Below are 26,254 nucleotides of genomic sequence, written 5' to 3'. Positions count from 1 at the left end.
AGTTGTAATGAATTTGAGAAATGTACATTAGTGTTCTATGGTCTTTTATAAGCATTTGCAGGCTTGTACAGTAGAGGAGTGCATTTGTATTGAAAGAATCCTTTATGCAGAATTTATGCACCAAAGTTTATGTACAGGTTCTTGATTAAAATGGAGTAGGTCTGTGTTCCTGAGACAAATCATGCAATGTTGCCTCATCCTGAGGATGTACCCTGAAGGTTGTCTCCACACCAGAATGACCCCTTATGTTCTATCATTCTAGGCTGTATCTATGGCTGTGCTTCCACTCCAGGAAGCCCCCTGATGTTCTATCCACTCTAGGATGCCCCCAATCCCCCGATGTTCTACCACTCTAGGATGCCCCCATGATGTTCTATCATGCTAGGATGCTGTTTTATCTGCTTCAGGTTGCCCTTGTATGTTCTCTACACTCCACAATCCTTTATGTGGCATCATTACTTTGACATGAAATCTATATTTGTCTTCCATCATGTCAACACTTGAGATATAAGTTTTGTATTCATATTTTTATTACACAAAAATTTGATTAAAATATGCATTTGTTTTATGTTTTTTGTCTGTCTTTTTGTGTGTTTGCAAAGTTGATGTTGAAGGAATACTGGTAACAGAGAAAAAGAGGCTGAATCACACACTTTTTTCTCTGACATAGTCATTCACTCACTGTCTGTTGACTTTCGAACCTACCAGTCTCTATCAACCAGACATTTGACTTTCTGATGTCCCTTTAGACATGCATTTCCCCATGAATACCATTCCCCGTGGTTCTCACTGTCCCAGCCCAACCTTTCATATCTCACATTGTCCCAGCCCAACCTTCATGTCTCTCATTGTCCCAGCCCAACCTTCCATGTCTCCTCATTGTCCCAGCCCAACCTTTCATGTTCTCTCACCGTCCCAGCCCAACCTTCATGTCTCTATTGTCTCAGCCCAACCTTCATATCTCTCACCGTCCCAGCCCAGCCTTCATGTCTCTCACCGCCCAGCCCCCAACCTTCATGTCTCACACGTCCCAGCCAAACCTTCATGTCTCACCGCTCCAGCCAAACCTTCATGTCTCTCACCGTCCCCAGCCCAACCTTTCATATCTCTCATTGTCCCAGCCCAACCTTCATGTCTCTCATTGTCCCAGCCCAACCTTCATATCTCTCTCACCGCCCCAGCCCAACCTTCATGTCTCTCATTGTCTCAGCCCAACCTTCATGTCTCACTGTCCCAGCCCAGCCTTCATGTCTCTCACTGTTCCAGCCAAACCTTCATGTCTCTCACCGTCCCAGCCCAACCTTCATGTCCCTCATTGTCTCAGTCCAACCTTCATGTCTCACTGTCCCAGCCCAACCTTCATGTCTCTCATCGTCCCAGCCCAACCTTCATGTCTCTCATTGTCCCAGCCCAACCTTCATGTCTCTCACTGTTCCACCCCATCCTATATGTCTCTCACTGTCCCAGCCCAACCTTTATGTCTCTCACTGTCCCAGCCCATCCTATATGTCTCTCACTGTCCCACCCCAACCTTCTTGTCTCTCACTGTCCCAGCCCTTCCTATATGTCTCTCACTGTCCCAGCCCAACCTTCATGTCTCTCACTGTCCCAGCCCAGCCATCATGTCTCTCACTGTCCCAGCCGATCCTATATGTCTCTCACTGTCCCACCCCAACCTTCTTGTCTCTCACTGTCCCAGCCCAACCTTCTTGTCTCTCACTGTCCCAGCCCATCCTATATGTCTCTCACTGTCCCAGCCCAACCTTCACGTCTCTCACTGTCCCAGCCCATCCTATATGTCTCTCACTGTCCCAGCCCAACCTTTATGTCTCCTCACCGTCCCAGCCCATCCTTTCATGTCTCTCACCGTCCCAGCCCACCATCATGTTCTCACTGTCTCCAGCTCCATCCTATATGTCTCTCACCGTCCCAGCCCAACCTTCATGTCACTCACCGTCCCAGCCCATCCTATATGTCTCTCACCGTCCCAGCCCAACCTTTATGTCTCTCACCGTCCCACCCCATCCTATATGTCCTCACCGTCCCAGCCCAACCTTTATGTCTCTCACCGTCCCACCCCATCCTATATGTCTCCCTACCGTCCCAGCCCAACCTTTATGTCTCACCGTCCCAGCCCATCCTATATATCTCCCACTGTCCCAGCCCAACTTTCATGTCTCACCGTCCCACTCACATCCTATATGTCTCTCACCGTCCCATCCCAACCTTTATGTCTCTCACCGTCCCAGCCTCCATCCTATATCTCTCACCGTCCCAGCCCAACCTTCATGTCTCACCGTCCCAGCCCATCCTATATGTCTCTTCCACCGTCCTGCAGCCCATCCTATCTGCCCAACCTTTATCCTCACCGTCCCAGCCCAACCTTTATGTCTCACCGTCCCAGCCGCATCCTATATGTCTCTCACCGTCCCACCCTAACCTTTCTTGTCTCTCACCGTCCCAGCCCAACCTTTTTCTTGTTCTCTACCGTCCCAGCCCATCCGGCGTGTCTCTCACTGTCCCAGCCCAACCTTTATGTTCTCCTCACCGTCCCAGTAGCCCATCCACGTTCCCTCACTGTCCCAGCCCATCCTTTATGTTCTCACCGTCCCAGCCCATCCTATATGTCTTCACCGTCCCAGCCCAACCTTTATGTCTCTCACCGTCCCAGCCCATCCTATATGCCTCTCACCGTCCCAGCCCAAACTTTATGTCTCTCACCGTCCCAGCCCATCCTTTGTCTCACTGTCCCAGCCCATCCTACTATGTTCCACCGTCCCAGCCCAACCTTCATGTCTCACCGTCCCAGCCCAGCCATCATGTTCTCACCGTCCCAGCCCCCTATATGTCTCTCACCGTCCCAGCCCAACCTTCATGTCTCTCACCGCCCCACCCCATCCTATATGTCTCTCACTGTCCCAGCCCAACCTTTATGTCTCACCGTCCCAGCCCATCCTATATGTCTCTCACCGTCCCAGCCCAGCCATCATGTCTCTCACCGTCCCAGCCCTTCCTTTTATGTCTCACCGTCCCAGCTCAACCTTTCATGTCTCTCACCGTCCCAGCCCAACCATCATGTCACTCACCGTCCCAGCCCTTCCTATATGTCTCTCACCGTCCCACCCCCAACCTCTTTGTCTCACTGTCCCAGCCCAACCTTTCTTTGTCTCTCACTGTCCCAGCCCATCCTATATGTCTCTCACTCGTCCCGCAGCCCAACCTTTATGTCGTCTCACCGTCCCAGCCCATCCTATATGTCTCTCTACTGTCCCAACCCTAACTTTTATGTCTCACCGTCCCAGCCCATCCTATATGTCTCTCACTGTCCCAGCCCATCCTATATGTCTCTCACCATCCCAGCCCAACCTTTATGTCTCTCACTGTCCCACCCCATCCTATATGTCTCTCACCGTCCCAGCCCAACCTTTTTGTGTCTCACTGTCCCACCCCCATCCTATATGTCTCTCACCGTCCCAGCCTATCCTTTATGTCTCCTACCGTCCCAGCCCTTCCTTACATGTTCCCACACGTCCCACCCTTAACCTTCATCATGCTTCACCGTCCCACCCCATCCTATATGTCTCTTCACTGTCCCAGCACAACCTTCATGTTCTCACTGTCCCAGCCCAACCTTGATGTCTCTCACCGTCCCACCCCTAACCTTTTCTCTCTCACCGTCCCAGCCCAACCTTTTCTATCCTCACCGTCCCAGCTCATCCCCTTATGTTCCTCACTGTCCCAGCCCAACCTTCATATGTGTCTCTCACTGTCCCACCCCATCCTATATGTCTCTCACTGTCCCAGCCTTAACCTTTATGTTCTCACTGTCTCCAGCCCATCCTATATGTCTCTCTCACCGTCCCACCCCCAACCTTTGTCTCACTGTCCCAGCCCATCCTATATGTTCCCTCACTGTCCCAGCCTAACCTTTATGTCTCTCACTGTCCCAGCCCATCCTATAGGTTCTCTACCAACCCAACCCTAACTTTATGTCTTCCTCACCGTCCCACCCCTATCCTATATGTCTCTCACCGTCCCAGCCCATCCTTATGTCTCACCGTCCCAGCCCATCCTATATGTCTCTCACCGTCCCAGCCCAACCTTTCTCATGTCTCTCACTGTCCCACCCTCATCCTATATGTCTCACCGTCCCAGCCCAACCTTTATGTCTCTCACTGTCTCCAGCCCATCCTATATGTCTCTCACCGTCCCACACCAGCCTTTCTTGTCTCTCACTGTCCCAGCCTCAACCTTTGTCTCTGACTGTCCCAGCCCATCCTATATGTCTCTCACTGTCCCAGCCCAACGCTTCATGTTCTCACCGTCCCACCCCATCCTATATGTCTCTCACCGTCCCAGCACAACCTTTCATGTCTCTCACCGTCCTGTGCCCATCCTATGCGTCCTCACCGTCCCAGCCCAACCTTTTATGTCTCCCACCGTCCCAGCCCATTCTATATGTCTCTCACTGTCCCAGCTCCAACCTTTTATGTTCTCACTGTCCCAGCCCATCCCGCATATGTCTCCCTACTGTCCCAGCCCAACCTTTATGTCTCACCGTCCCAGCCCATCCTATATGTTCTCACCGTCCCAGCCCCAACCTTTATGTCTCTCACCGTCCCAGCCCATCCTATATGTCTCACTGTCCCAACCCTAACTTTATGTCTCTCACTGTCCCAGCCCATCCTATGTCTCCACCGTCCCAGCCCATCCTCTCACTGTCCCAGCCCAACCTTTATGTCTCACCGTCCCAGCCCATCCCCTATATGTCTCTCACTGTCCCAACCCTAACTTTATGTCCTCACCGTCCCAGCCCATCCTATATGTCTCTCACCGTCCCAGCCCATCCTATATGTCTCACTGTCCCAGCCCAACCTTTATGTCTCTCACTGTCCCACCCCATCCTATAAGTCTCTCACCGTCCCAGCCCAACCTTTATGTCTCTCACCGTCCCAGCCCATCCTTTATGTCTCACCGTCCCAGCCCATCCTATATGTCTCTGTACCGTCCCAGCCCAACCTTTCTTGTTCCCTCACTGTCCCAGCCCATCCTATATGTCTCACTGTCCCAGCCCAACCTTCATGTCTCACCGTCCCACCGTCCCATCCTATATGTCTCTCACCGTCCCAGCCCAACCTTTATGTCTCCTCACCGTCGCAGCCCATCCTATATGTTCTCACCGTCCCAGCCCAACCTTTTTCTGATGTCCTCTCACCGTCTCACCGTGCCCCATCCTATATGTCTCTCACTGTCCCAGCCCAACCTTTTATGTCTCTCACTGTCCCACCCCATCCTTTCCATCCTATATGTCCCTTCACCGTCCCAACCTCAACTTTATGTCTCTCACCGTCCCAGCCCAACCTTTCTTGTCTCTGACTGTCCCAGCCCATCCTATATGTCTCACTGTCCCAACCCATCCTTTATGTCTCTCACTGTCCCAGCCCATCCTATATGTCTCTCACGTCCCAGCCCAACCTTCATGTGTCTCACTGTCCCACCCCATCCTATATGTCTCACCGTCCCAGCCCAACCTTTATGTTCTCCTCACCGTCCCCAGCCCATCCTATATCTCACCGTCCCACACCAGCCTTCTTGTTCTCTCACCGTCCCAGCCCAACCTTTTGTCTCTGACCGTCCCAGCCCATCCTATATGTCTCTCACCGTCCCAGCCCAACCTTCATGTCTCTCACTGTCCCACCCCATCCTATATGTCTCCTCACTGTCCCAGCACAACCTTCAGCGCATGTTCCTCACTGTCCCACCCCCATCCTATATGTTCCCCACCGTCCCAGCCCAACCTTTATGTCTCCTCACCGTCCCAGCCCATCCCCTATAAGTCTCACTGTCCCAGCCCAACCTTTATGTCTCTCACCGTCCCAGCCCATCCTATATGTGTCTCACTCGTCCTGTAGCCCCCTAACCTTTTATGTTCTCCACCGTCCCAGCCCATCCTATATGTTCCTCACCGTCCCAGCCCAACCTTTTATGTCTCTACTGTCCCACCCCATCCTATATGTCTCCTCACCGTCCCAGCCCAACCTTTTATATATCCTCACTGTCCCACCCCATCCTATATGTCTCTCACCGTCCCAGCCTATCCTTTTATGTCTCTCACTGTCCCAGCCCTTCCCGAGTATGTCTCACTGCTCCACCCTAACCTTCATGTCTCCACACCTGTCCGGAATTCTCATCCCTATATGTCTCTCACTGTCCCCTCGCGACAACCTTTCTATGTCTCACTGTCCCACCCCATCCTATATGTCCTCACCGTCCCAGCCCAACCTTTATGTTTCTCACCGTCCCAGCCCATCCCATATCTCTCTCTACTGTCCCAGCCCAACCTTTATGTCTCTCACTGTCCCAGCCCATCCTATATGTCTCTACTGTCCCCAGCCCAACCTTTATGTTCTCACTGTCCCAGCCCCATCCTATATGTTCTCACTGTCCCAACCCGACCCTTTTTTATGTCTCTCCCTTTACTGTCCCACCCCATCCTATATGTCCCTCACCGTCCCAGCCCATCCTATATGTCTCTCACCGTCCCAGCCCATCCTATATGTCTCCCTCACTGTCCCAGCCTAACCTTTTATGTCTCTCACTGTCCCACCCTCTATCCTATATGTCTCTCACTGTCCCAGCCCAACCTTTATGTCTCCCCACTGTCCCAGCCCATCCTTTATGTCTCTCACTGTCCCAACCCAACCTTTATGTCTCTCACCGTCCCAGCCCATCCTATATGTCTCACTGTCCCAGCCCAACCTTTTTATGTCTCACCGTCCCAGCCCATCCTATATGTCTCTCACTGTCCCACCCCAAACTTCTTGTCTCCTCACCGTCCCAGCCCAACCTTTCTTGTCTCTGACTGTCCCAGCCCATCCTATATGTCTCCTCACCGTCCCAGCCCAACCTTCATGTCTCTCACCGTCCCACCCCATCCTATATGTCTCACTGTCCCAGCCCAACCTTTATGTCTCTCACTGTCCCAGCCCATCCTATATGTCTCTCACTGTCCCAGCCCAACCTTTATGTCTCTCACTGTCCCACCCCATCCTATATGTCTCTCACTGTCCCAGCCCATCCTATATGTCTCTCACTGTCCCAGCCCAACCTTTATATATCTCACTTTCCCACCCCATCCTATATGTCTCTCACTGTCCCAGCCTATCCTTTATGTCTCTCACTGTCCCAGCCCTTCCTATATGTCTCTCACTGCTCCACCCCAACCTTCATGTCTCTCACTGTCCGACCCCATCCTATATGTCTCTCACTGTCACCGCACAACCTTCATGTCTCTCACTGTCCCACCCCATCCTATATGTCTCTCACTGTCCCAGCCCAACCTTTATGTTCTCACCGTCCCAGCCCATCCTATATCTCTCTCTACTCTCACTGTCCCAGCCCAACCTTTATGTCTCTCACTGTCCTGTGCACCATCCTATATGTCTCTCACCGTCCCAGCACAACCTTTATGTGGTCCCTCACTGTCCCAGCCCATCCCCGAGTATGTCTCTCACTGTCCCAACCCTAACTTTATGTCTCTCACTGTCCCACCCCATCCTATATGTTCCCTCACCGTCCCAGCCCATCCTATATGTCTCTCACCGTCCCAGCCCATCCTATATGTATCCTCACTGTCCCAGCCCAACCTTTATGTCTCTCACTGTCCCACCCCATCCTATATGTCTCTCACCGTCCCAGCCCAACCTTTATGTCTCTCACCGTCCCAGTCCATCCTTTATGTCTCCCTCACCGTCCCAACCCAACCTTTATGTGTCTCTCACTGTCCCAGCCCATCCTATATGTCTCTCACCGTCCCAGCCCAACCTGTATGTCTCTCCGTCCCAGCCCATCCTATATGTCTCACTGTCCCAACCCTAACTTTATGTCTCTCACCGTCCCAGCCCATCCCATACGTCTCTCACTGTCCCAGCCCATCCTTTATGTCTCTCACTGTCCCAGCCCATCCTATATGTCTCTCTCACCGTCCCAGCCCAACCTTTATGTCTCTCACTGTCCCACCCCATCCTATATGTCTCTCACCGTCCCAGCCCCAACCTTTATGCCCCTCACTGTCCCAGCCCAACCTTTATGTCTCTCACCGTCCCAGCCCAACCTTTATGTCTCTCACTGTCCCAGCCCTTCTTATATGTCTCTCACCGTCCCAGCCCAACCTTCATGTCTCTCACCGTCCCACCCCATCCTATATGTCTCTCACTGTCCCAGCACAACCTTCTATGTCTCTCACCGTCCCAGCCCATCCGGTATGTCTCTCACTGTCCCAGCCCAACCTTTATGTCTCTCCTTACCGTCCCAGCCCCATCCTGATATGTCTCTACGTCCCAACCCTAACTTTTATGTCTCTCACTGTCCCAGCCCCATCCTATATGCCTCACCGTCCCAGCCCATCCTTATTCCATGTTTCCTCACCGTCCCAGCCCATCCTATATGTCTCTCACCGTCCCAGCCCAAACCTTTATGTCTCTCACCGTCCCACCCCATCCTATATGTCCCTCACCGTCCCAGCCCAACCTTTATGTCTCTCCACCGTCCCAGCCCAACCTTTTATGTCTCACCGTCCCAGCCCAACCTTTGCGTCTTTCCACCGTCCCAGCCCTTCTTATATGTCTCCCTCACCGTCCCAGCCCAACCTTCATGTCTCACTGTCCCACCCCATCCTATATATGTCTCTCACCGTCCCAGCACAACCTTTCATGTTCCCCTCCGTCCCAGCCCATCCCATGTCTCTCCACCGTCCCAGCCTTCAACCTTTTATGTTCCCCTACCGTCCCAGCCCTTCCTGCCTTATGTCCTCACTGTCCCAGCCCAACCTTTATGTCTCTCACTGTCCCAGCCCATCCTATATGTCTCACTGTCCCAGCCTAACCTTTTATGTCTCTCACCGTCCCAGCCCATCCTATATGTCTCTCACCGTCCCAGCCCCAACCTTTGTCTCTCACTGTCCCAGCCCATCCTATATGTCTCTCACCGTCCTCCAGCCTCTAACCCTTTATGTCTCTCACCGTCCCAGCTCCCATCCTATATGTCTCTCTCACCGTCCCAGCCCAACCTTTATGTCTCTCACTGTCCCAGCCCATCCTCCTATGTCTCTCACCGTCCCAGCCCCAACCTTTATGTCTCTCTGTCCCAGCCCATCCTATATGCCCCTACCGTCCCAGCCCAACCTTTGTCTCTCACTGTCCCAGCCCATCCTATATGTCCCTTCACTCTCCCAACCCTAACTTTATGTCTCTCACTGTCCCAGCCCATCCCATATGTCTCTCACTGTCCCAGCCCATCCTCTATGTCTCTCACTGTCCCAGCCCAACCTTCATGTCTCTCACTGTCCCACCCCATCGTGATATGTCTCTCACTGTCCCAGCCCAACCTTTATGTCTCTCACTGTCTCAGCCCATCCTATATGTCTCTCACTGTCCCACCCCAAACTTCTTGTCTCTCACTGTCCCAGCCCAACCTTCTTGTCTCTGACTGTCCCAGCCCATCCTATATGTCTCACCGTCCCAGCCCAACCTTCTCATGTCTCTCACTGTCCCACCCCATCCTATATGTCTCTCACTGTCCCAGCCCAACCTTTATGTCTCTCACTGTCGCAGCCCATCCTATATGTCTCTCACTGTCCCAGCCCAACCTTTATGTTTCTCACTGTCCCAGCCCATCCCATATCTCTCTCACTGTCCCAGCCCAACCTTTATGTCTCACCGTCCCAGCCCATCCTATATGTCTCTCACTGTCCCAGCCCAACCTTTATGTTCCTCACCGTCCCAGCCCATCCTATATGTCTCACCGTCCCAACCCTAACTTTATGTTCTCTCACCGTCCCACCCCCATCCTATGTGTCTCTCACTGTCCCAGCCCATCCTATATGTCTCACCGTCCCAGCCCATCCTATATGTCTCTCACCGTCCCAGCCCAACCTTTATGTCTCTCACTGTCCCACCCCATCCTATATATGTCTCACTGTCCCAGCCCAACCTTTTATGTCTCACTGTCCCAGCCCATCCTTTATGTCTCTCACCGTCCCAACCTAACCTTTATGTCTCACCGTCCCAGCCCATCCTATATGTCTCTCACCGTCCCAGCCCAACCTTTATGTCTCTCACCGTCCCAGCCCATCCTATATCTCTCTCACCGTCCCACCCCTAAACTTCTTTGTCTCCTCACTGTCCCAGCCCAACCTTCTTTGTCCTCTGACTGTCCCAGCCCATCCTATATGTCTCTCACTGTCCCAACCCTAACTTTATGTCTCACTGTCCCAGCCCATCCTATATGTCTCACTGTCCCAGCCCATCCTATATGTCTCACCTGTCCCAGCCCATCCTATATGTCTCTCACCGTCCCAGCCCAACCTTCTGCGTGTCTCACTGTCCAACCCTATCCTATATGTCTCTCACTGTCTCAGCTCCATCCTATATGTCTCTCACTGTCCCACCTCAACCTTCTTGTCTCTCACTGTCCCAGCCCAACCTTTCTGTGTCTCTGACTGTCCCAGCCCATCCTATATGTCTCTTCACCGTCCCAGCCCAACCTTCTTCATGTCTCTTTACACTGTCCCACCCCCATCCTATATGTCTCACTGTCACTGTCCCAGCCCAACCTTTATGTCTCACCGTCGCAGCCCATCCTATATGTCTCTCACTGTCCCAGCCCAACCTTTATGTTTCTCACTGTCCCAGCCCATCCCATATCTCTCTCACTGTCCCAGCCCAACCTTTATGTCTCTCACTGTCCCAGCCCATCCTATATGTCTCTCACTGTCCCAGCCCAACCTTTATGTCTCTCACTGTCCCAGCCCATCCTATATGTCTCTCACTGTCCCAACCCTAACTTTATGTCTCTCACTGTCCCACCCCATCCTATATGTCTCTCACTGTCCCAGCCCATCCTATATGTCTCTCACTGTCCCAGCCCCATCCTATATGTCTCACCGTCCCTGCCCAACCTTTTTATGTCTCTCACTGTCCCACCCCATCCTATGTCTCTCCACTGTCCCAGCCCAACCTTTATGTCTCTCACTGTCCCAGCCCATCCTTTATGTCTCTCACTGTCCCAACCCAACCTTTATGTCTCTCACTGTCCCAGCCCATCCTATATGTCTCTCACTGTCCCAGCCCAACCTTTATGTCTCTCACTGTCCCAGCCCATCCTATATGTCTCTCACTGTCCCACCCCAAACTTCTTGTCTCTCACTGTCCCAGCCCAACCTTCTTGTCTTTGACTGTCCCAGCCCATCCTATATGTCTCTCACTGTCCCAGCCCAACCTTCATGTCTCTCACTGTCCCACCCCATCCTATATGTCTCTCACTGTCCCAGCCCAACCTTTATGTCTCTCACTGTCGCAGCCCATCCTATATGTCTCTCACTGTCCCAGCCCAACCTTTATGTCTCTCACTGTCCCACCCCATCCTATATGTCTCTCACTGTCTCAGCTGATCCTATATGTCTCTCACTGTCCCAGCCCAACCTTTATATATCTCACTTTCCCACCCCATCCTATATGTCTCTCACTGTCCCAGCCTATCCTTTATGTCTCTCACTGTCCCAGCCCTTCCTATATGTCTCTCACTGCTCCACCCCAACCTTCATGTCTCTCACTGTCCCAGCCCATCCTATATGTCTCTCACTGTCCCAACCCTAACTTTATGTCTCTCACTGTCCCAGCCCATCCTATACGTCTCTCACTGTCCCAGCCCATCCTATATGTCTCTCACTGTCCCAGCCCATCCTATATGTCTCTCACTGTCCCAGCCCAACCTTTATGTCTCTCACTGTCCCACCCCATCCTATGTCTCTCACTCTCCCACCACCTGTCCCACTGTCCCAACCCATCCTATATGTCTCTCACTGTCCCAGCCCAACCTTTTTATGTCTCTCACTGTCCCAGCCCAACCTTTATGTCTCTCACTGTCCCAGCCCAACCCTTTATGTCTCCTGTCCCCTCACTGTCCCAGCCCAACCTTTCATGTCTCTCACTGTCCCAGCCCATCCTATATGTCTCTCACTGTCCCAGCACAACCTTTCATGTCTCTCACTGTCCCAGCCCATCCTATATGTCTCTCACTGTCCCAGCCCAACCTTTATGTCTCTCACTGTCCCAGCCCATCCTATATGTCTCTCACTGTCCCAGCCCAACCTTTATGTCTCTCACTGTCCCAGCCCATCCTATATGTCTCTCACTGTCCCAGCCCAACCTTTATGTCTCTCACTGTCCCAGCCCATCCTATATGTCTCTCACTGTCCCAGCCCAACCTTTATGTCTCTCACTGTCCCAGCCCATCCTATATGTCTCTCACTGTCCCAACCCTAACTTTTATGTCTCTCACTGTCCCAGCCCATCCTATATGTCTCTCACTGTCCCAGCCCATCCTATATGTCTCTCACTGTCCCAGCCCATCCTATATGTCTCTCACTGTCCCAGCCCAACCTTCATGTCTCTCACTGTCCCACCCCATCCTATATGTCTCTCACTGTCCCAGCCCAACCTTTATGTCTCTCACTGTCTCAGCCCATCCTATATGTCTCTCACTGTCCCAGCCCAACCTTTATGTCTCTCACTGTCCCAGCCCATCTTATATGTCTCTCACTGTCCCAGCCCAACCTTTATGTCTCTCACTGTCCCAGCCCATCCTATATGTCTCTCACTGTCCCAGCCCAACCTTTATGTCTCTCACTGTCCCAGCCCATCCTATATGTCTCTCACTGTCCCAACCCTAACTTTATGTCTCTCACTGTCCCAGCCCATCCTATATGTCTCTCACTGTCCCAGCCCATCCCATATGTCTCTCACTGTCCCAGCCCATCCTATATGTCTCTCACTGTCCCAGCCCAACCTTCATGTCTCTCACTGTCCCACCCCATCCTATATGTCTCTCACTGTCCCAGCCCAACCTTTATGTCTCTCACTGTCCCACCCCATCCTATATGTCTCTCACTGTCCCAGCCCAACCTTTATGTCTCTCACTGTCCCAGCCCATCCTTTATGTCTCTCACTGTCCCAGCCCAACCTTTATGTCTCTCATTGTCCCCAGTCAACCCTGGTGTTGTACATTTTTTCCATATTTGGCATTATAGTTTCAGTTTACCCCATTCAAAATGTTTGAAAATGGATATTCTCTTCTGTCTGTAAATCAAGGCCATCGTACTATTTGAGACGTTTGTCTGTTCAGAGATGCGACATTACCTCCTCGTGTACAACTGGCACAGCATCTGTTATTTTCCCAAGATAAATATTAAGGCTCGTATATACACAAAGAGAGTTCTCCTTGTGCAGACAAATATAAAGGATCATATAAATACAAAGAGTGCTCTCCTTGCGCAAAAAAAGGATTATATATGTACATAGAGAGTTCCCCTTGCGCAGAAAAACATTAAGGATTATATAAATACAAAGAGTGCTCTCCTTGCGCAAATATAAAGGATCATATAAATACATAGAGAGTTCCCCTTGCGCAGACAAACAAAGGATTATATAAATACAAAGAGTGCTCTCCTTGCGTAAATATAAAGGATCATATACATACATAGAGAGTTCCCCTTCGGCAGAAAAACATTAAGGATTATATAAATACAAGGAGTGCTCTCCTTGCGTAAATATAAAGGATCATATAAATACATAGAGAGTTCCCCTTGCGCAGACACACATAAAGGATTATATAAATACAAAGAGTGCTCTCATTGTGCAGAAAAAGGATTATATAAATACAAAGAGTTCCCCTTGCGCAGACAAACATAAAGGATTATATAAATACAAAGAGTTCCCCTTGCGCAGACAAACATAAAGGATTATATAAATACAAAGAGAGTTCCCCTTGCGCAGACAAACATAAATGGTTTGTATAAATACAAAGAGTGCTCTCCTTGCGCAGGCTGTAAAAATTCAGAGGTAAGATGAAAACACTTACACATGTATGGTTCGAGTAATTTGAAAACTGCGATTTACAATATAACGTCTGTGTGAAAACATGATGAACAAACTGACGAGCGGTGGAATTTGAAGACTGGTAGAGGTGTTTCAGTCGAAGGAAACCTGAAGTGTCCTTCTATCATGAAAACAGTACAAGAATTTACACAAAATCTGGGGTCTTCCGGCCAGTGACGGAGCAAGCAAAGTTGCAAGAGGATGACTTTCAAAGTATAGATTTAGTTTGGGATGAACCCCTGACTTAAAACAAACCACAAGAAAACTCTGAATACACAATACCATTTAGAAAGTGGTCAGATGTAACACATGTTATACTTGGGATTACACTTTCTCAGTAAAGTACAGTTTCAAGCACTTTTGTTTGGTTGAGTCCCGTCCGGGATTCGAATCCACACTCTCAGAGTTAGGCGCGTTATCGCCAGCACACAAAGTCAGCCATCTCCATACCTTGTATAAAGTTGCCAATATCGCATCACCTCCTATAAAGCTGCCAATATCGCATCACCCCGTGTAAAGTTGCCAATATCGCATCACCTCCTATAAAGTTGCCAATATCGCATCACCTCCTATAAAGTTGCCAATATCTCATCATCTCATACAAAGTTGCCAATATCGCATCACCTCGTGTAAGGTTGCCAATATCGCATCACCTCCTATAAAGTTGCCAATATCGCATCACCTCGTGTAAAGTTGCCAATATCACATCACCTCATACAAAGTTGCCAATATTGCATCACCTCGTGTAAAGTTGCCAATATTGCATCACCTCGTGTATAGCTGCCAATATCACATCACCTCATGTAAAGTTGCTAATATCTCATCACCTCGTATACAGTTGCCAACACCTCATCACCTGATATAAAGTTGCCAATATCGCATCACCTCCTATAAAGTTGCCAATATCGCATCACCCCGTCGCCTCGTGCAAAACCGGCAATCTCTGTGTACATCTTCCGTGTCTAGTCTGTGAAATAGACATCAATACCCAACCTTCCCTGTTTAATGTGTGAGATAAATAACCAGACTACACCTTCCATGTTTAATGTGTGAGATAAATAACTACACTACACCTTCCCTGTTTAATGTGTGAGATAAATAACTACACTACACCTTCCCTGTTTAATGTGTGAGATAAATAACCAGACTACACCTTCCCTGTTTAATGTGTGAGATAAATAACTACACTACACCTTCCCTGTTTAATGTGTGAGATAAATAACTACACTACACCTTCCATGTTTAATGTGTGAGATAAATAACTACACTACACCTTCCCTGTTTAATGTGTGAGATAAATAACTACACTACACCTTCCCTGTTTAATGTGTGAGATAAATAACTACACTACACCTTCCCTGTTTAATGTGTGAGATAAATAACTACACTACACCTTCCATGTTTAATGTGTGAGATAAATAACTACACTACACCTACCCTGTTTAATGTGTGAGATAAATAACCATACCGCACCTTAACCTATTTTGTCTTATGTTCCATACAACTAGTTTACTGAAAGAGACAATGCAATAAGCTGTATCATTTCAAGGAAGGATAACAATGTATGGATGTATCATTTCAAGGAAGGATAACAATGTATGGATGTATCATTTCAAGGAAGGATAACAATGTATGGATGTATCATTTCAAGGAAGGATAACAATGTATGGATGTATCATTTCAATACAAATTAAAGACAAAGTAAAGACAATGGATATTTAACGTTCTTTATTTTTGTTGTGGTAACGGTTACGTTACGGTAAGACACCAATGAAGGGTTATTCTTGATTCACCTCGATTAATTGATGGTAAGCCGTAGGTATGTAACTGGTCGTGTACCGATCCGTCGAATTTCAGATTTTAGAGTAGTAAAATGCATTCGACGGATGAGCACTGTGATCTTAGCTATTAATTAGTTATCAAAACATTGTATCATACAAAAAAAAGACGCAAGGGATGTTGGATGATTTGACTCTCTATATTTTTGTACTTTTGTACTTATCTTTGCCTACTCATATGATACAAAAGCCCAGCGGATAAGTGATCAAATTGTGCACTTTGTGTTACAAGCATGAAATTTGGCATGATTGTAGCTTATACCATTCTAATTGAATAAAGATCGAGAGGCCTCGCAGATTTTTTATATTTTCCGTTATTTTTGGGGGAAAAGTGAAAAAAAAATCCTTTTTTATACTATTTTCGTCATAACTTAAAAAGAAATTCTCCAAAGTCACATATCAAATTGTAGGAAATTCATAGCTGAGCATTTTCCATCTATACATGTCTTTTTATCTTTAACGGTTAGGTCTACTGAAGTCAATTTATATCATGACTACCCGAAAATGGGAAAATGGTGGCCATTTTGAAAAATGGCCACCATATAGAGTACATCAGTAAAATAAGTATGAGATCATCCCATGATCTAAAATATTTTTATCATTTCTTTGCAAATTCAATACGAGAAGCCTCACAGATTGTGGCAATTTTTCATATTTGGGGGGAAAAAGTGGGGAAAAAATTGAATTTTCCAAAAAATGTTATTTTAACTCAATTTTAAATCCTCATAAATTATGTATCTAGAATATTGTGAGAACAGATGAAAGTTTATTTTACATTTTTTCAATTTTTTGAATGTGAATGTGGGATGTCCATGGCATGTGGTGGTCAAAAGTTACTCCTAAGAATATAGCTTCCTTTTTAAATTAAATTTCTTGGTTATTTAGGTTCAGTTTGGGGGTATAAGTTTGCATTCCCTGTGTTTTGAATATAATGGCTACGGTGTTTTTGACGTTAATATTATTTAGCCCATTTTTGGATATGATTTAGCATAGTTTGGGTTTTACTGGTAATTTGTTTTACAGACGTGGAGGGGGTCCAGAATGAAATGTCGTCTGCAAATTTAGCTGTAGACATTTTGGGTTTTTTTCTGGGAAAATGTCTTTAATCATAAAATTAAATAAGGTTGGGGACAACTCTCCGAGTATAATAGTGTTGGGACCTATGAATTTTGATAGTGTATCTAATTCATGGATAGTGAGTTTAATGGATGGTTTTCTGTATACATTTATAATCGTCATTTCTTTGTTATTAAGTTTAGTTTTTGCTGCCAGGACGTCTATATCTTGAGATGGAATTCCGAAAGTGTGAAATGCTCCACATCTGACCTGTATTTATATATGAACAGAGATACTTAAGATGAATTTCAAGTTGTACTAATACCTTTACTCACAGTTTTATAATTAACTAATAAAACAGGAAGATGATAGTTCATTGCAAACATCCGCTTCCTCATCTCAGAAAACATGTAGTCTAATCCAATACAGGCCGACACCTTAATTATTGAACTTAGACTCTCCCAGTGCGTTAACACGGTCTGAAATTCGACCGATTAGCACAGAACCACTCAAGCATGATTCGACGGATCGGCACTGCTGACTGTTCAAAATTCGACGGATTAGGCCGTAATTACACTAAACTCTGTTTGTTGTCGGGTTGAGTCGTTTGATCTTGACTGCCGCTTATGTTATTGTAACCAGTCAGTGGTGCGTGCAGACTGTCGGTGGCCGACGTTTCGGTAAAGAACCTTCCCCTTGCCCTTCCTGCTTCATAGCCATTATCTGTCATCACAACAACCGTCAGTAGTGTCATCACAACGACCGTTAGTAGTGTCATCACAACGACCGTCAGTAGTGTCATCACAACGACCGTCAGTAGTGTCATCACAACGACCGTCAGTAGTGTCATCACAACAACCGTCAGTAGTGTCATCACAACAACCGTCAGTAGTGTTATCACAACGACCATCAGTAGTGTCATCACAACGACCGTCAGTAGCGTCATCACAACAACCGTCAGTAGTGTCATCACAACAACCATCAGTAGTGTCATCACAACAACCGTCAGTAGTGTCATCACAACGACCATCAGTAGTGTCATCACAACAACCGTCAGTAGTGTCATCACAACAACCGTCAGTAGTGTCATCACAACAACCGTCAGTAGTGTCATCACAACGACCATCAGTAGTGTCATCACAACAACCGTCAGTAGTGTCATCACAACGACCGTCAGTAGTGTCATCACAACAACCGTCAGTAGTGTCATCACAACGACCATCAGTAGTGTCATCACAACAACCGTCAGTAGTATCATCACAACAACCGTCAGTAGTGTCATCACAACAACCGTCAGTAGTGTCATCACAACAACGGTCAGTAGTGTCATCACAACGACCGTCAGTAGTGTCATCACAACGACCGTCAGTAGTGTCATCACAACAACCGTCAGTAGTGTCATCACAACGACCGTCAGTAGTGTCATCACAACAACCGTCAGTAGTGTCATCACAATCACAACGACCGTCAGTAGTGTCATCACAACAACCGTCAGTAGCGTCATCACAACAACCGTCAGTAGTGTCATCACAAACAACCGTCAGTAGTGTCATCACAACAACCATCAGTAGTGTCATCACAACAACCGTCAGTAGTGTCATCACAACGACCATCAGTAGTGTCATCACAACAACCGTCAGTAGTGTCATCACAACAACCGTCAGTAGTGTCATCACAACAACCGTCAGTAGTGTCATCACAACGACCATCAGTAGTGTCATCACAACAACCGTCAGTAGTGTCATCACAACGACCGTCAGTAGTGTCATCACAACAACCGTCAGTAGTGTCATCACAACGACCATCAGTAGTGTCATCACAACAACCGTCAGTAGTATCATCACAACAACCGTCAGTAGTGTCATCACAACAACCGTCAGTAGTGTCATCACAACAACGGTCAGTAGTGTCATCACAACGACCGTCAGTAGTGTCATCACAACGACCGTCAGTAGTGTCATCACAACAACCGTCAGTAGTGTCATCACAACGACCGTCAGTAGTGTCATCACAACAACCGTCAGTAGTGTCATCACAATCACAACGACCGTCAGTAGTGTCATCACAACAACCGTCAGTAGTGTCATCACAACAACCGTCAGTAGTGTCATCACAACAACCATCAGTAGTGTCATCACAACAACCGTCAGTAGTGTCATCACAACGACCGTCAGTAGTGTCATCACAACAACCGTCAGTAGTGTCATCACAACGACCATCAGTAGTGTCATCACAACAACCGTCAGTAGTGTCATCACAACAACCGTCAGTAGTGTCATCACAACAACCGTCAGTAGTGTCATCACAACAACCGTCAGTAGTGTCATCACAACGACCGTCAGTAGTGTCATCACAACGACCGTCAGTAGTGTCATCACAACAACCGTCAGTAGTGTCATCACAACGACCGTCAGTAGTGTCATCACAACAACCGTCAGTAGTGTCATCACAATCACAACGACCGTCAGTAGTGTCATCACAACAACCGTCAGTAGTGTCATCACAACAACCATCAGTAGTGTCATCACAACGACCGTCAGTAGTGTCATCACAACAACCGTCAGTAGTGTCATCACAACGACCATCAGTAGTGTCATCACAACAACCGTCAGTGGTGTCATCACAACAACCGTCAGTAGTGTCATCACAACAACCGTCAGTGGTGTCATCACAACAACCGTCAGTAGTGTCATCACAACAACCATCAGTAGTGTCATCCACACAATAATCAGTGGTGTCATCACAACAACCGTCAGTAGTGTCATCACAACGACCATCAGTAGTGTCATCATCACAACAACCGTCAGTAGTGTCATCACAACAACCGTCAGTGGTGTCATCACAACAACCGTCAGTAGTGTCATCACAACGACCGTCAGTAGTGTCATCACAACAACCGTCAGTAGTGTCATCACAACAACCGTCAGTAGTGTCATCCACAACAACCGTCAGTAGTGTCATCACAACGACCGTTAGTAGTGTCATCACAAAGCGACCATCAGTAGTGTCATCCACAACGACCGTCAGTAGTGTCATCACAACGACCGTTAGTAGTGTCATCACAACGACCATCAGTGGTGTCATCAAACGACCGTCAGTAGTGTCATCATCACAACGACCGTCAGTAGTGTCATCACAACAACCGTCAGTAGTGTCATCACAACAACCGTCAGTAGTGTTATCACAACGACCATCAGTAGTGTCATCACAACGACCGTCGGTAGCGTCATCACAACAACCGTCAGTAGTGTCATCACAACAACCATCAGTAGTGTCATCACACACAACCGTCAGTAGTGTCATCACAACGACCATCAGTAGTGTCATCACAACAACCGTCAGTAGTGTCATCACAACAACCGTCAGTAGTGTCATCACAACAACCGTCAGTAGTGTCATCACAACGACCATCAGTAGTGTCATCACAACAACCGTCAGTAGTGTCATCACAAACGACCGTCAGTAGTGTCATCACAACAACCGTCAGTAGTGTCATCACAACGACCATCAGTAGCGTCATCACAACAACCGTCAGTAGTATCATCACAACAACCGTCAGTAGTGTCATCACAACAACCGTCAGTAGTGTCATCCACAACAACGGTCAGTAGTGTCATCACAACGACCGTCAGTAGTGTCATCACAACGACCGTCAGTAGTGTCATCACAACAACCGTCAGTAGTGTCATCACAACGACCGTCAGTAGTGTCATCACAACAACCGTCGGTAGTGTCATCACAATCACAACGACCGTCAGTAGTGTCATCACAACAACCGTCAGTGGTGTCATCACAACAACCGTCAGTAGTGTCATCACGCAACAACCATCAGTAGTGTCATCACAACAACCGTCAGTGGTGTCATCACAACGACCGTCAGTAGTGTCATCACAACAACCGTCAGTAGTGTCATCACAACAACCGTCAGTAGTGTCATCACAACAACCGTCAGTAGTGTCATCACAACGACCATCAGTAGTGTCATCACAACAACCGTCAGTAGTGTCATCACAACGACCGTCAGTAGTGTCATCACAACAACCGTCAGTAGTGTCATCACAACGACCATCAGTAGTGTCATCACAACAACCGTCCAGTAGTATCATCACAACAACCGTCAGTAGTGTCATCACAACAACCGTCAGTAGTGTCATCACAACAACGGTCAGTAGTGTCATCACAACGACCGTCAGTAGTGTCATCACAACGACCGTCAGTAGTGTCATCACAACAACCGTCAGTAGTGTCATCACAACGACCGTCAGTAGTGTCATCACAACAACCGTCAGTAGTGTCATCACAATCCCACAACGACCGTCAGTAGTGTCATCACAACAACCGTCAGTAGTGTCATCACAACAACCGTCAGTAGTGTCATCACAACAACCATCAGTAGTGTCATCACAACAACCGTCAGTAGTGTCATCACAACGACCGTCAGTAGTGTCATCACAACAACCGCCAGTAGTGTCATCACAACGACCATCAGTAGTGTCATCACAACAACCGTCAGTAGTGTCATCACAACAACCGTCAGTAGTGTCATCCACAACAACCGTCAGTAGTGTCATCACAACAACCGTCAGTAGTGTCATCACAACGACCGTCAGTAGTGTCATCACAACGACCGTCAGTAGTGTCATCACAACAACCGTCAGTAGTGTCATCACAACGACCGTCAGTAGTGTCATCACAACAACCGTCAGTAGTGTCATCACAATCACAACGACCGTCAGTAGTGTCATCACAACAACCGTCAGTAGTGTCATCACAACAACCATCAGTAGTGTCATCACAACGACCGTCAGTAGTGTCATCACAACAACCGTCAGTAGTGTCATCACAACGACCATCAGTAGTGTCATCACAACAACCGTCAGTAGTGTCATCACAACAACCGTCAGTAGTGTCATCACAACAACCGTCAGTAGTGTCATCACAACAACCATCAGTAGTGTCATCACAACAACCATCAGTAGTGTCATCACAACAACCGTCAGTAGTGTCATCACAACGACCATCAGTAGTGTCATCACAACAACCGTCAGTAGTGTCATCACAACAACCGTCAGTAGTGTCATCACAACAACCGTCAGTAGTGTCATCACAACGACCGTCAGTAGTGTCATCACAACAACCGTCAGTAGTGTCATCACAACAACCGTCAGTAGTGTCATCACAACAACCGTCAGTAGTGTCATCACAACAACCGTCAGTAGTGTCATCACAACAACCGTTAGTAGTGTCATCACAACAACCATCAGTAGTGTCATCACAACAACCGTCAGTAGTGTCATCACAACAACCGTCAGTAGTGTCATCACAACGACCGTCAGTAGTGTCATCACAACGACCGTCAGTAGTGTCATCACAACGACCGTCAGTAGTGTCATCACAACGACCGTCAGTAGTGTCATCACAACAACCGTCAGTAGTGTCATCACACTGTACATTAACCTCTTCAGTTGTATGAACTCTAATATCCTTCATGTGTATGTTCTCCTGGTGTTTAATGTTTTGTATCACATGCTTGATAATTGTGTTAGCATCTCCACCGAAACATGGCATATACACCGAAACATGGCATCTACACCGAAACATGGCATATACACCGAAACATGACATCTCCACCGACACATTGCATCTACTCCGAAACATGGCATCTACACCGAAACATGGCATATACACCGAAACATGGCATCTATTGAAATAGAGAAGTTGTTCCGCTTCAGTACAAATGAGTTTTACAAAAGATTTTCGTTCAGCGATCTCAGCGTTACACATGTTGCCTGTGTTAATCTGTAGAAGTTACAATGGCCTTACATGCAGCCGTACGTGGATCTGCAGCTGTCTACATCACCTTCATGTGGCCGACTTAAATAATCCCGAGTGTGGCGAGTAATAATCTCAGTGTCATGAAAATCAGATCCCTTGTTCACCTCTTAACTGAGATCTGAGGACGGCCCACATTAGAGCAACCTTTCATCCAACCAATCAGACCGACGGAATAATGTCCGAATCCTGCTGGTGTTCAGCAGGGGGTTGTACTGCCATGGTGGGCAGTCACGTGGGTGTATACCTTCCTCACGAACACGCTCACTGATCTTTCCTGTGAGACTGGAAGTGAAAAGGTTTGTTTATACTTAATTCCCTTTACAATATTTTGTAGCTTCAGCTACCTTGATGGAAATGGAAATGGACGGTGTGACACGCTGGTGAAAGAAGCACACGAACACACACACGCAACACATCTACGCGCGCGCATGTGTGTAATTTTAACGTTATGAGACACTGTTGTGTAGCCATGTACTGAATGTCGATGTTATACGACACTGTTGTGTAGCCATGTACTGAATGTCGATGTTATACGACACTGTTGTGTAGCCATGTACTGAATGTCGATGTTATACGACACTGTTGTGTAGCCATGTACTGAATGTCGATGTTATACGACACTGTTGTGTAGCCATGTACTGAATGTCGATGTTATACGACACTTTTGTGTAGCCATGTACTGAATGTCGATGTTATACGACACTGTTGTGTAGCCATGTACTGAATGTCGATGTTATACGACACTGTTGTGTAGCCATGTACTGAATGTCGATGTTATACGACACTGACACTGTTGTGTTATACCATGTATGTTATACGACACTGTTGTACTGAATGTCGATGTTATACGACACTGTTGTGTAGCCATGTACTGAATGTCGATGTTATACGACACTGTTGTGTAGCCATGTACTGAATGTCGATGTTATACGACACTGTTGTGTTATACGACACTGTTGTGTATGTACTGAATGTCGATGTTATACGACACTGTTGTGTAGCCATGTACTGAATGTCGATGTTATACGACACTGTTGTGTAGCCATGTACTGAATGTCGATGTTATACGACACTTTGTTGTGTAGCCATGTACTGAATGTCGATGTTATACGACACTGTTGTGTAGCCATGTACTGAATGTCGATGTTATACGACACTGTTGTGTAGCCATGTACTGAATGTCGATGTTATACGACACTGTTGTGTAGCCATGTACTGAATGTCGATGTTATACGACACTGTTGTGTAGCCATGTACTGAATGTCGATGTGTCGATATACGACACTGTTGTGTAGCCATGTACTGAATGTCGATGTTATACGACACTGTTGTGTAGCCATGTACTGAATGTCGATGTTATACGACACTGTTGTGTAGCCATGTACTGAATGTCGATGTTATACGACACTGTTGTGTAGCCATGTACTGAATGTCGATGTTATACGACACTGTTGTGTAGCCATGTACTGAATGTCGATGTTATACGACACACTGTTGTGGAGATGTACTGAATGTCGATGTTATACCATGTACTGACTGTACTTAACTTGACTTTCAGATTTGCACACTTATTTGCATACAGACGAGATAGCCGCCATCACCGATGTCGCTGTCACGTCGCTGTGTTCTGTCTGTGTATGTTGTGCTCGGGCTGTTGATCATGACGTTGCAGCTTCGGTGGATGACCTTGACCTTTCTTCACAAACAACAACTGAAACACAGTTTGAACGAGTTTGAGTTTCCACAACGCGCACTTCCTTTACCACACAGTATGATAACAAGCTGTCAAAAGCTCATACAGGGTGATGAAGATGAGATTAACAGGACTAGCATCCTCAGTACCTCGGACCTTCACCTTCAGAAGGACCTAAACGTTCATATTGGTGAGTTGAGGTCATGCAGCAAGTATCTGCGGTCTAGGCGATTCATTAACCACGCAGTGAGATCGGAACTGGACTTTCCTATAGCTTATAGTATTTTAATATTCAAAGATTTCGATCAGTTTGTGTCTTTACTCGAGGCTATATGGCGCCCCCAGAATGTATACTGTGTTCACGTGGACGGGAAGAGCAGCCACATGTTCCACGTGGCCGTGAGGAGGCTGATGTCCTGCTTCACCAACGTCTTTATGGCGTCTAGAGCAGTGAGGGTGCAGTGGGGCACATTTACCGTCCTTCAACCTGAACTTGTGTGCATGAGGGACATGTGGAGGCTGCCAACAAAGTGGCGCTATTTCATAAATCTGACGGGTCAGGAGTTTCCGCTGAAGACAAACTACGAGCTGGTGGAAATCCTCCAAGCATATAACGGCACGAATGACATATTCGGGACCTCCAGAAGGTATGTAACCACCACGAGCGTCACTGTAACTATAAGCATCACTGTAACTATAAGCATCACTGAAACCACGAGCATCACTGAAACCACGAATATCACTTTAACCACGTCGTGCCCGATGTGTGTACTACTACTACTACTACTACTACTACTACTACTACTACTACTACAGCTGTTACAACTACTACTACTGCTACTACTACTACTACTACTACTGCTGCTACTACTACTACTGCTACTGCTACTGCAGCTAACCACCACTGCACTGCTAACTACTGCTGCCACTGCTACTACTACTGCAACACTGCTACTACTACAGCTGCTACAACCAATACTATTGCTACTACTACTGCACCGCTACTACTACTACTTCACTGCTACTACTCTACTTCACTTACTCACTGTGGACCACTAACACCACTGGGTTGCCACCACCACAACCACCACCACCACCACTACCACTACTCACTCTTAATAATTACTCACGGCCACTACCACCACCGCCACTGCTACTTCTACCACTTCTACCACTACCACCAAGGACTACCACTCACTACCACTACCAAGGACCACTACTCACCACGCCACTCACCACCACTACTCACCACTCTACTCTCTACCACTACCACCACAGCCGCTACCACTACTTCTACTGCCACTAGTCTACCACTGCCACTGCTACCACCACTGCCACTACAGCCGCCACAACCACCACTCATCAGTTTCCCACTACTCACCGTTTTCACTACCACCACCACGACCACCACTGCCACTTCTACTCACACTCCACCACTCACCACCACCACCGTGGACCACCACCGCACACTCTCTACCACCAATTACCACCGCCGCCACCACTGTCACTAATCCCACCACCACTCCAATTACCACTCACCACCATCACTACCACCACCACCACCGCTCCCAATCACCACCACACTACCACCACCACTAATCCCACCACTATTCTTCTGCTCACCAATTACCACCGCCACCAATCCCACCACCACTACTACCAATACTCACCACCACCACCACCACCGCCATTTCCACCACCACCACCACCACTCCAACCACCACCACCACCAACCACCACCACCACCGCCACCAATCCCACCACCACCACTCCTACCACCACCACTCAATTACCACCACCACCACCGCCAATCCCACCAATTACTTCCACCACCACTCACCACCACCGCCGGCCACTGCCACCACCACCATTCTCACTGACCTCCCACCACCACCACC

At 47.7% G+C, this 26,254-nt stretch overlaps 1 protein-coding gene across 1 annotated transcript; it reads left to right on the top strand.

The window, feature by feature from the left end:
* Nucleotides 1-24,266: 24,266 nt before the first annotated feature.
* Nucleotides 24,267-25,003, top strand: LOC124269292 (beta-1,3-galactosyl-O-glycosyl-glycoprotein beta-1,6-N-acetylglucosaminyltransferase-like; the record flags this gene model as incomplete). The annotated part of the gene is made up of 1 exon (XM_046704296.1): nt 24,267-25,003. A coding segment is annotated over exon 1 (737 nt), but the record flags the coding sequence as incomplete, so codon positions are not given.
* Nucleotides 25,004-26,254: the final 1,251 nt, after the last annotated feature.

The sequence above is a fragment of the Haliotis rubra genome, unplaced genomic scaffold (assembly GCF_003918875.1).
Source record: "Haliotis rubra isolate DU_JTF1 unplaced genomic scaffold, ASM391887v1 Scf1437, whole genome shotgun sequence".
Taxonomy (NCBI): Eukaryota; Metazoa; Mollusca; class Gastropoda; order Lepetellida; family Haliotidae; genus Haliotis; species Haliotis rubra.
The sequence above is the reverse complement of the archived record's forward strand: the minus strand, read 5'-3'. Positions and strand labels throughout refer to the sequence as shown.